Here is a 12,002-nt window from a genome sequence, read left to right as displayed (position 1 = left end):
GTCGCCTTTCACAGGCCTGTGGCCATGCCACTCCATGGCTGTCCTCATCTTCCTGATGGCCCAAGTGCTGGGCGTCTGTTTCATGTGCTGACTTGACCTAGGTAAGCCTCTTTGGTGAAGCGTCTATTCAAGTGTTTTGTCTGTTTTCTTCCTTGAGTTTTGAGGGCTTTTCACATATCTTGGATTCAGGCCCTTTGTTTACATGGGAGTCACCGTGTTTTCTTCCAGTCTGTAGTTTGTCTTCTCATTTTCTTGCAGGACCTGGTTTCTTGCAGGAAAAACAGATTGAGGCTTTGATAAGACCCAAGTGGTCCCCTCTATCCTTTACGGATCACCTTTTGGTGTCAGGTCTACCTTCTTGCCCACCCCCAGATCACGACTATTTTGCTTCCTTTTAAAGTTCTAGAGTTTAGCGTTGCCAATAGAGATTTATGATCCGTTTGTAAGTTAACTTGTATAGAAGGCGTGAATCTGGATTAGGAGGTTCTTTGGTTTGGTTTGGGTTTGGGGTTTTGCATATGGATATTTAACTGTTCCAGTAGCATTTGTTGAAAAGACCGTCCTCTCTTCTTGAACCGAATTGTGTTTGAACCCTTGTCAAAAATCCACGGGGTGTGTCTGTGAGGGTACACCTCTGGCCTCTACCTGCCCCAGGGTCATCTGCTCCAGTGCTGTCACTAAGTAGTACATCTTCAGGAGTGGGATTCTCTAACTTGTTCTTCTTTTTCTCATTTGTTTGGTCATTTGGATTCCTTTGCATTTCCGTACAGTTTTAGAATCAGTTTGTCTGTGTCATTTGGGGGACAGCTGACTTCTTCACCATGGTGAGTCTTCTAACCCATTACCACGTTACACTTCTACAATTAGGTCTTCTTGAACTTCTAGCCTTTATCTAGCAACAACCTCACCAGCTCCCTGGCCCAGGCGTTTTGACTCTTCATTCTGCACCCCCGTCCCACTGGGGAAGGATGTACAACGCTGGTCATGGGCTGACCTCAGCTGGTCAGCAAGCCCAGCACTGGTAGGAGACAGTTTTTGTTAGACTCATACCTAATATCTTGTTTCTTCTCCATTGTTTTATACAGTGCTGTTTACAAAAATCTATAAGAATTTTGCTTAACTCTTCATTGCTATTATATAAGACTATGATTTTCTAAATGTCCTTTTAGGGAAAAGGCCGCTACCACTGTAGCATAACAGTACAATTATAGCTACATGACTACCCTCAAATCGTCTGTGCAACTGACAATCTAGACCCAAAGCCTAAGTCAAAATAATCCAGTCACTCTTCAGTGCATATATAACCAAGCTTGTGTGATTCCTAACACATGGATTTATTGTTTATGTTCAGCTCTGAATTAAAAGTGACCTAAACAGTCTACATGCTGATTAGATAGTTGTTCCTTATGGCATACTTAATTGGGTGCTGAGGGATCTCAATATTCCAATTTCCTTTCTCGTGAACAGTTCTGATGCCTGATTTCATATTTCCAGCTAACACGCAACCTACCAACTTCAGGAGCTCCTTAAAATATTTAAATTGCTTCCCCCCCTCCAAAGTTTGGTGACATATTCATTATAAATACGATTTACAAAAATTATAATTTTTATTTATTCAAAGTGGGTACTCACATGTATAACACCATCTACCTAACTCTTCACTAAATCTCTCACAACATGAACAAGCTTTGACAAGATGAGAGCTACCCAAGGGGACCGAACCTCCACGTAGGTCCTAGGCATTTTTCCAGTTTTGTCATAAGGTGAGGGATTAACGATGGACTCCAGACCTGACTCTTAGCTGGTGGACGTGGTATTCAACTCCAGGCAGGGTCAGCTTGAGCTGATTCAGGGCTGTTAAAGACTACCTCAGGCCCTTGGGCTGAGTCTAGGCAGTAACTTCGCCTGATGGACAGACCAGACAAGCAAAGTCGCTCCTCTTAGGGCAACAACCTCACCAGCTCCCTGGCCCAGGCGTTTTGACTCTTCATTCTGCACCCCCGTCCCACTGGGGGAAGGATGTACAACGCCGGTCATGGGCTGACCTCAGCTGGTCAGCAAGCCCAGCCCTGGTAGGAGACAGACGACCCCATGAAAATTAGATAGCATGGTTCTTGGACTAAGAACAAGGCGACATCGTCAGGTTCAAGGACACAGGCTCTGCCTCTGAGGAGGACAAGCAAGTACCTCCCTACAGCAGCCAGCAAGAGGACAAGGCACTGCGGACGTTTGGGCCCAGGCAGAGAAGAACCTGCGTATGGAGAAGAGTACAGGTGGCCAGCCCCTCTGCTGAGCAAGGCTGAAGGCCCAGCTGGGACCAGGAGGCTGATAAGCGAGAAGTGCGAGGGAAGGGAACAGTTAAGAGGTCAACACGTGGTTTCAGTTATTAAGAAATCCAGGAATAAAACAGGATCATTCTTTCACCCACTAGTTGGTTCCCAAACTCTGGGCAGGCCGGTCTGTTAATCTCCTGCCGTATTTGCAGAGCATGGCTCACACCTGCCCTGGCCATCGGTCAGGAGTGAGTGGGACCAACACAACGCATCAGGACGACACGAGTGCCCCATTCCTGGTGCGCTCACAGCCTGGAGAGGTGGACAGACCATCCACAGGTACCTGTGCAGCGCTCTGTGACTCTGGAGCAGAGGTGTCAGTGAGGAGGCCTCACTAAGGCCCAACGGGTGCAGGTGCTCGGGCCCTCCTCCAGGGCACGCCTGCCCATGTGAACGGAGAGAGGGCGGGTGCCGGGTGTCGCCCTGGTGGGCGGGTAGGTGCAGGCGAGGAGAGGGTAGAGCCTTTCATCAGCCCTGGGGCCTGGACCCCACTCTGGGCAGGCCACTGGGCCTGTGTGACAGAAAGGGACTGGACTTACACATGGCCCAGAAAGCTTGCAGCCCACCGTGTGAAGTGTGGCCAGAGGGGAGACTCAGAAGGAGAAATCAGTTAGGAGGCAGTGACTAGAGGCTGGGCCTAGAGCCTTGGTCTCCACCTGGTGGGTGAAGCCCTGAGCGTCTGTGTCCCTGTGATGGCAGGAGCCGGTAGGAAGAGAGCCAGGAATGCGTTGAGGAAAACCGCCAAGGGAGTGAATGGGGCAGTAGACCAGGAAGTGTCAAGGCACAGGCAGCATCAAGCCCGAGGGTCTGAGGGACAAAGACCCACAGGTGGGAGTAGCCACAAATGTTACCAAGTGCATGCCTGGGAAACTCGGCACACTTGGCCGATGGCCCTTGTCCCTCTAAAGACAATAGTCACCCGTTGAGCCAAGCCCGGAAGATGAGCTCTCTTAAGCTCCAGAGATGCACCTTCAGGCATTTTGGTGGTAAAACTGTCTGTGAAGGCAGGGTCCTCCCTGCCACATGCCCCGAGGAGCCAGATCCGGGGTGCTCACAGCCCGCTGCCTGGCTATGGCAGAATTCTCTGCTGTCCATGGGCTATGCAGGGAGCCGGACCAAGCTCCTCTGGTCTCCAGGGCGTCCCTGTGTCACTCCTGCCCGACAGCTGCAGGCTTCCCACGGGCACTACAGTGATGTCCACGTGGGTTCTGGGAGTGACCGTGAAAGGTCGAGGGAGAAGTCAAACCGAGTTTGAGCTCTACTGCTGGCTCTTGAGTCCTTCCTTTGGTTTTCTGAGAACCGTCCTGTTCTGAAGGCTCTGCACGGATGAATGGAGCGCTGGCTGGCGCCTCCTGTGCAGGGCCGACCTCTGCTCACTGTGGACCCCGCCTAGCTGCAGCTCACACTGCAGCTAGTGCCTCTTCACATCTTCTTATTCAAGATGAGCAAGCGTCTCCCAGTTCGGGCAGACCTGGACCGTGGTGGCAGGGGACATTTTGAGAAACAGGCCGGCGCATGTTGCCAACAGCCTCAAACCTGGTCAGGGTCCTCTTTTGCTGTTAGCGGTGGTTTGTGCACCATTCCTGAGCATTTTTCTCTATCCAGACCAGAAGCCTGGGGGTAATTAGTATTCCACCTGCCCCGGTCCTAGATGAATTGCCTTTAATTACTGTCACTTCTGCTTGGTCAGTTCCTGGCTTCAGGAGAAACAGCCGCTAAGTCAGTGATACAAACATCTACCCAGCAAGTCGCAGTCACACAACCAAATGCCCTGCCCTGACCTCCAAACCTGCTGGGGACCTCCTGTCCCAAGGTCCTTAGTGATAAGAAAAAAGAAAATCTCCATCCACAAAGGAACCGAGGTCCCCCCTCCTGGGGACCAGACCAGGCCCCTGCGCATCTGAGTCATGCCCTCTCTCTTTCAGGACTCACATGCAGCAAGGACTGCCCACTACGGCTCCCTGCCCCAGAAGTCACAGCATGGCCGGCCCCAAGACCAAAACCCTGTAGTCCAGTTCTTCAAGAACATCGTAAGTGATGGCTCAGGGGAACCCGGAGATCGTAAGGGGGATCACGAGGCTGGGGATCCCCCCACGGCTGGCGTGCGGCCTCCCTGGGTGTGCTGGCCTCAGACACTCAGCCCTCAGCAGGAACGTGCCACAGGACCCCAGGTCACAAACAGCACTTCTAAACCACCTTGCCCCTTACAGACGGCACGCTACCAAGGAGCCTGCTTCTCCTGAGACCAGGCCCAGGCTTTGCAGGACCGTGAGGCAGGACAGGGATCAGTGGCTGCCTGGGTCAGGGAGAGAGAGGCAGGAAGACGGAGCACAGGTGTCTGCTCCAGGTGACACTGCGAGGGAGGGACAGACATTTGTCCAAGCCATAGGATGTGCGGCCCCAGCAAACCTTATACTCTTTGGTTAATAGTAATAATGTGTCAGCATCGGTTCCTCAGTGGTAACAAAGGTGAGAGTTAATGGCAGAAACTGCCCAGAGCGTTTGGTAACTCTCCATAGGTATATGGGAAATGTACAGTTTCTGCACGATTTTTCCATAGATCTAAAGCTGCTTAACAAAATGAAGTTTATTAAAACATAAGAACAGCTGGGCATAGTGGTGCACTCCTATAATACTATGGCTTGGGAGGCCAAAGCAGGGGGATTGCAAGTTCAAGACCAGCCTCAGCAACTCAGTGAGGCCCTGTGTCAGAATTTAAAAATAATAATAATAATAAAAAGGACTGGGCATAATAAAAATGAAATTGAAAATAATAGATATTATATAATATAGGAAATAAAAATTAAAAGTGCTCAGTGGTTAAGTGCCCCTGGGTTCAATTCCCAATACCAAAACCTTAAAAATTAAAAAAAAAAATGAAATAAAATCAAGAACAAAATTGTGGGCTTCCAATGGTGAGCACCTGACGCAGCAGACATTTTAAGGTAAGACTCTGGTAAGCAACTTCGGGGGCCACGGGCCGGGGGTTTTCCCCGCAAAGCCCAACTGTCACAGGGTGCCTTGCCTCCAGCCTCCCCCACCCAAGTGTGGCTGGTGAGTGTCACAGGGACCAAGATGAGCCGGCTCCAGCTGGAGACCCTCACGTGTGTGTCCCACCCTCCCTGCTCATCCCTGGAGCACTTGTAGGCTCGGTCCTCCTTCACCTGGACAGAAATGGGGACGGGGTCGACGGTGATGGGCTCCTGCCCACTGGTGTGAGCCCCTGGGTGCAAACATGGCCAGTCCTGGGGAGAGTGGGCTGCTGGGAGGGAGGGTGGCTCCCCTCAGCCCAGCCTTCTTGTGTGTCTTCCAGGTGACACCACGCACGCCACCTCCATCGCAAGGAAAGGTAAGACCTGGAACACTCCTGTTAGTCCTCCCTCTGTTCGTAGGGCTTCCTGGAAACTCCAACATGCACCGAAAGCCGAGGTGGACTCAGGGCTACTCAAAGCCACCCCAAAGCCTGGGCCGTGTGGCTCCCTGGAGGGAGCTGGCAGACCAGGGCGTGGGCCTTGACCACAAAGACAAGCCCAGCAGATGCCCGCACCCTTTCCCTGAGCAGGAACCGGCAACCCTGGGCTGGGACACAGCTCCAGGGGACCCTGCTGGTCCCTGGAGCCGGATGGACCCTGTCCACCTCCTCAGGGCTCTGCCGTTTGGATTCGGATGCTTGTTTATCAGAATCTTTCTTCCCATGATTGCCATGTCACTGTTTGCTTCTCTTCCTCACACAGGGCAAAGGACTGTCCCTCAGCAGATTTAGCTGGGTAGGTGACACGCATCCCCCTCAGCTTCTGCCCCTCTGCTCCGCACAGTCCCCGCGCTTGTGTCCGTTCTCTTTCAGTTGCTTAACCCTCCTGCCTTTTCTTCCTACCCAGACCAATTTGCACACAGCAGTTAACGGTGGCTTCCTCCTGGGGCTGGGGGTGAGGCGTGGTCTTCCCCTCCGGCCAGTGAGACCCTGCTGCTCCATGACCAGGCACTGCAGGCCGGTGCCTCTTCTCCTGAGGGCTCCCAGCAGAGCTGCCGGGCCCCCCCGGGCAGCCCCGTGCTGGAGAGAATTCCCCGTTTCCTTCCAATACCGCTGAGGGGCAGAACAGGTCTCATCAGGTCAAACGGGGAACCGTGGCTGACGTTTAATCCCAGATGTTGAAATTTATTAAGGAACGATGCAGCTGAGGAAAACTAAAGATGCTGAATCTGGTTCTGTGATTTATGATGACCCCATTAACCCACAAGATCCCGTGGTTTTGTGTGTGTGTGTTCAGTCATAACTAGAACTCATACAGAAAGCCGTCCCGAAACGCCTCCTTAGGAATTTTAGGGTCTTTAATACCAACAGCAAAGTTTCCATGAAGATCTATAAAATGGTGAATTTGTTCAGTTTCCAGGAAGTGGTAAATTAGTGTTGGAGACTACTTAAAATTCCTACCAGTCTACCCTGACCGCCTCTCTGACTCCAATTACTACCGAATATCGGACACAGTTGGTTCTTACTTCAAAAATTATTATTATCAGAATAAAATGAAGGCGTGAACAGCGACCTGTGGCAGGGGACCGGATCTGTCTGGGAAACCAATGAGCCTCCATCTAGTACAGAGCCACCTGTGCGCTCAGTTAATAAGCATCCCATAAATGAGTTTCCAAAGAGTATCAAGGAAGAAGAACAGGAAGAAAGGCAGCCCAAGCAGGCGGCAGGGAGGATGACCACTGGGAGAGGGAGCAGGGCTCTTGAAGCTCTGGGACATCCCAGCTCTTCTCACCCTCAAGGACGAGCAGAGACCTCTGCGGAACCTGTACGCAGACACGGCTGGGGCTGCCTCTGGGCTTCTAATGAGTTTGCACAACAGGTGATGCTCACGTGGGAGATGACCGTGGACCAGCTCACAGCTGATTAATTTTGATTTTCTGTGCCAGCAGGAGATGAAGATGATGTTGAAAACTAAAACCATCTTTGACCCAGGAATCTGGAGCTAGCCACTGCCTCACCTGCTCTTACCTTCTAGGCGTGGACTGCCGGGTGCCGTGCACGCCATCTCTGGTGGGGCCGGGTGGGTGGGAAGACCCCCCTTTTTTCCAGGCAGTCGGAGGCTAACAGCCTCCATGCCCTCTGCGCTCGGCTTGGTCCTGCTAAAGCTGGTGGAGTCGCTCTTCCTGAAGCAAAGTCCCTCTCCAACGTGGTTTGGTGGTGGTTCTCTGGAGCTATGGGAACGTCTGTTTCCCTGGCTGGATTCCAGACGGTCCCACTGACGTCTTGCTCGCTCTGCTGTGTGTTTCCTGATAAACTCTAGGTCATGCAAAGATGAGAGTGACCAAGGATTCCAGAGGAGGAGGCGGCAAGCCGATGGTGGACCTGAAGCCGGTCTCTGAACTCAGTGCTCAGAGCCCTTTATTTCTGGGGAAAACCGCCAGAGTGAGACAGAGGACTTAGTGTTGGTCCGGGAAGTGTGGGTTTCTGTCGTTTAACGGTGTCTGTCTGTTTGGCACAGCACTTCCTAACTGTCACCGTCCCCGTGTGCCGTCCCGGAGTCCGCGTGTCTGTGGAAACCTCTGGGGTGCGAGGGCGGAGCTGCCTTGACTCCAGTATGTGGTGCTTGGACCTTTTGTGCCACAGTCCCTGTCCCCACCCTGCTTGATAACCCTGGTGACAGTTTCACCTGACAGGAGACACGTGTTCTGGCAGGCAGGCTGAAAGGAAAGGCGCTGGAGAGGCAGCCGTAGGGTGGACCGTGCCTGAAGAGAGGACCCTGGGTCCGGCTTCAGTGCTGCCCAAATCCCTGGAGGTGACCTTGAAGAGCTGGAACCTTCTGGATCCCATCCTCAAGGCCTCCAGAATGAAGGGCGGTCATATTGGTTCCAAGGTCCTTCCTGACACGAGGCCCTGCTGGGACTTAGTAAAGCACCATGGGCTGATGCTCAGGCTCCAGGCGCAGTCGAGAGGTGGCTCATCCCGTCACTAGCGTCTTTGGGAAGGACCGTTCTCCATTCTTGTTTACAAAGCAAGAGGCAAAATCCTGGGCCCTCCCCGGGGCCCTCCTGTGGGACTGGCCCTCACCCAGGGGCTGGTGTTCCCACGTCCATGTCCCCGTGGAGCTCACGCTGGCCGTGGGAGCTCCCGTTTGGCCATCAGTGTATTGAAAAGTCTGGGACACGCTGATGCGCTCACCTCAGTGATCACTCGCCTCTGCTACTTCCCACCAGGAACTGTGTCCCTTCCTGAAGTGAGGGGCAGGCTGCGGGGTCTTGGTGGCCAGGGTGGAGTTGTCTGCCCTGAGCGGCAGGAGCCTGGGGAAGAAATGGCACTAGCCCAGGAGTAGATGAGGAGACTGAAGCACGGAGACTTTCTGACAGCAGCCTCAGGTCACCTAGCTAGAAAGTGAGGTCGCTGCGCACCCACCTGCTGTCTGGGTGCCGCTGCCGCTGGCTTCCCTGCCCTCTGCCCGCAGCCAGGGCTGACAGAGCCCGGGCCCGGGCCATGCTGTGGCAAGCGAAGCTGTCTCCTGACTCCCTTGGAGAGCTTCCTCTGCACCAGAGACTTGGGGAGCGTGTCTCCGCACTTTAGAAAAGGGATGAGCCTGAAAATCTCACTGTGTGCGAGGACTCCGGATCCTCTCAGGTGCCTAGACCCAGGCAGGTGGGAACAGCCTCCAGACTGTGGGGACAGGCCTATGCGCTCTTCCTGGTGTCTGCGTGGTGCGGCTGCCGCAGGGACCCTCCCTGCACCGGGGCAGGCTGGGTGCTGGCCGTCTTCTCCTCAGGACCCCTAGTGTGCAGGAAAGCAGCTGCACCACTGTGGCTCTGGTCTGCCAAATCATGTGCTTGGGCCTCAGACCAAAGCCTGGCCAAGCCAGAGCCCTGTCTGATGGACTCGGGGAACAGGCATCTCTCCAACACCTCCATTCTTAGCTTAGGGCTGACCTGCAACTCCCCAACCACTCGCCGATTCCACCTGGTGGCATGCGTCCTCCCCTGGTGCGCCCTGGTGGCAGCTGTGAGTGGACACTGAGCTCTGGTCTTCTCTTGCAGGGGGCCGAGGGGCAGAAGCCAGGATTTGGCTATGGAGGCAGAGCTTCTGACTATAAATCGGCTCACAAGGGATTCAAGGGGGCCCACGACGCCCAGGGCACGCTTTCCAAAATCTTTAAGCTGGTAACGTAACCTTCCTTCCCTGGGGAAACTCTGGGGCCTCCCCACTGGGAGGCAGGGGCCTCGAGCTTCACAGTGCCCCTTCCCTGGACCCCGAAAGGGGCTCAGGCCAAACCATGGCCCAGCACAGAGGCTAGGAGCCAGAAAGAGCCTTGGTGAAAAGACAAGTAACTTCCAGAAGCCCCAGCTAGCTTGGCCAAAGGGTCACGTCCACCACCAGGGCCCCCATGCACTCTCTTCCCAGAGCTCGGGGCAGGGGGCAGGCTGGGCCAGCGCCCTCTGCCTTGCTTCCTGGAGTCAATTGGAGTGAGCCTGCTTTAGAAGGCACATGTCCTGAGGCCTCCCTGTGAGCCAAACACCGAGCCAGGATGCCGCTAACATTGGGTGTCAGGTGGGACAGCAAATCTCCGGTTGCAACTGAGCGATGACTGAAGCCCCTCCAGGAAGGGCTGTGGCTAAAAGGCACTGGGCCCGTGGGGTCAGGGGCCAATGCCAGCCCGCTGTCCCTTAGCCTGTGGCCCTGGCCCCCGACCTCTGAGACTCAGTTTCCTCATCCACAAAAGGGGTGACGTCAACGCACCTCTGCACCATCATGAAAGCAAGCCACAGCCAATGTGACACAGCTGGAGGGGCCGTGGCTCCCCTGTGGACACTGATGACGGCCATGGGGCCCAGAGTGCTGCTTCAGGAAAACCGGGCAGAGTGCAGACCCACCCAGGGGCCTCGTGAAAGGGTAGACAGGGCAGCTACGGCCCCGGGGAGTGTCTCTCAGGGCACTTTCCTTGGGCTTTGGGGGCCTTTGTCAGGGAGCCTACAGGGCTCCTTTCTGGGGGGCAGTGCAACCACACCCCCAGCCCAGGCCTTTATCCTGAGCCAAGTCCCAAGCTGCCCCATAAGGCCATCTGCCCTCTGGGGTGCCTGGTAATGCCACATCCCCAGAGGTCTGCAGGCAAGACACGTGTGCGCAGCCCTGGCTTAGACAGGGGAGGCCTCCGTGACGTCAGGCAGCGCCAGGGCCCACAGCTTTGAGACGACAGGAGGATCAGCCTCACTGCCTCCTTCCAGGGCCTCCCTCGACCTCTCTGCCTCTCCAGAGGAGGAGCTGACATGGAGGGACCCTGCCTCTGCCCACCTCAGCCACCCTTCACTTCCAGATCAGGTCTCAGTGTGGAGAGTGCTCTGTCTGACCTCTGTCCATCCAGGGCCTGGGGAGGTCACAGTAACATCCAGACAAGGCCCTCCAGATTGAAAGGCCACAGGTCCTCTGGAGAAGGGGAGTGTCCTCGGCTGCCTGGAAGCCAGATGCTCTGACCTGGGGAAAGGGACAACCCAGGACCATCACTGCCCGGAAGCAGTGGCCTCACAAGGAAGCCACATGACCTGGGCTCCTGGGCCTTGAGCCGCCCAGCTGGCCAGGGGCTGTGGACCCAGGCTGGTGCGCATCCATGGACGGGGCAAGGGTGCCAGGTGTGACCCTGTAGGATGCTCATTCAAAGCACCCACCATGTGCCTGGTGCCCGGATGCCCACCTGAGCAGTGCGGGCGAAGCAGGGCCTGGGCAGAGGCCTTGCTCTAGAGGTGCCCAGTGGTGTAGAGCGAGTTAGGGCCCCTCGGGGGACGGCAGGGCAGCATAGGCAGTGGTCGTGTGCTGCAGGCTGGGGAGCAGGCCACAGTGCCCGTCGGGTGCCGCAGCAGGAACACACTTGGCAGAGACCTGAAGGAGGGCAGGAACAGAGCGGGAGAAGGCCTCGTGGGCTTGCAGGAGGACAGCAGCAGGTACCAAGTGGCTTGATCATGACCGTGAATGAGGCACCGGGCTCTAGGATGGAGCAACAGGTGCGACCTGAATTTTAGTGTTGAAATGACGATCAAGAGTTTCTGGCGAGGACTAGTGAGAATGGTGGCAGGAGTGGTGGCTGGACTGGGGTTCTCTGGCTGGACGAGGGGAGGCGGTCTTGGGAGTCGCATAGCGGCACTGGGAGGTGACGATGGATGGAGGCGAGGTTCCAGCAAAACTTCCACATGGTGCCTTCTGGGTGAGACCAAGGACCTCGGGGACGCTGATGGAGGCGGCCCAGGCGGAAGCTGATCTCGGTCTCTGCCAGAGCGCCTCTCCTCCCGGCCCCAGGCGGTCAGGGACCCCAGGCGGCCAGTGACGGTCTCTGTCACAGAAGAAGCCTTGTCTAAGTGACGGCCCGCCCGCTTCTCCATGGGGAATTGCCTGGATCCTTCCGCCCGTGATCTGTTTTCTCAAGCAAATGAGGGTTTAATCGTGGCGCCACGATTAGCCAAGCCACGCAGTAAGGAGGCAGAGGCCAGGCCACTTGGTCTGTCATGACAGGAGCCTAGAGCCCATGATGCCACTGTGCCCTGAGAGACCCCTTTCATCTTCTTGGTGAAGGACTAGCGTCGCTGCAGGACTCTCTGAAAACAGGGGAGGACGGCCTTGCGCGGGGGTCGGCTGGGCGGGGCGCAGCAACGAGGTCCCAAATTCCAGGTCGGTAGAGGCGGCGGGAGGCCTCG

General features: G+C 55.4%; 1 protein-coding gene across 4 annotated transcripts in view; it reads left to right on the top strand.

The window, feature by feature from the left end:
* Nucleotides 1–12,002, top strand: part of LOC107153995 (myelin basic protein) — a 79,982-nt gene that overhangs the window by 63,770 nt on the left and 4,210 nt on the right. For 2 of the 4 annotated variants that reach the window (XM_015499590.2, XM_048806671.1), the window contains 4 exons: nt 4,259–4,363; nt 5,647–5,682; nt 6,068–6,100; nt 9,360–9,482. In XM_015499590.2, coding sequence (XP_015355076.2) covers nt 4,259–4,363; nt 5,647–5,682; nt 6,068–6,100; nt 9,360–9,482 — 297 coding nt within the window. The remainder of the gene's footprint in view (nt 1–4,258; nt 4,364–5,646; nt 5,683–6,067; nt 6,101–9,359; nt 9,483–12,002) is intronic. The other 2 variants (XM_015499589.2, XM_048806673.1) reach the window with 2 other exon arrangements.

Source organism: Marmota marmota, unplaced genomic scaffold (assembly GCF_001458135.2).
Source record: "Marmota marmota marmota unplaced genomic scaffold, marMar, whole genome shotgun sequence".
In the NCBI taxonomy this organism is placed as follows: domain Eukaryota; kingdom Metazoa; phylum Chordata; class Mammalia; order Rodentia; family Sciuridae; genus Marmota; species Marmota marmota.
The sequence above is the reverse complement of the archived record's forward strand: the minus strand, read 5'-3'. Positions and strand labels throughout refer to the sequence as shown.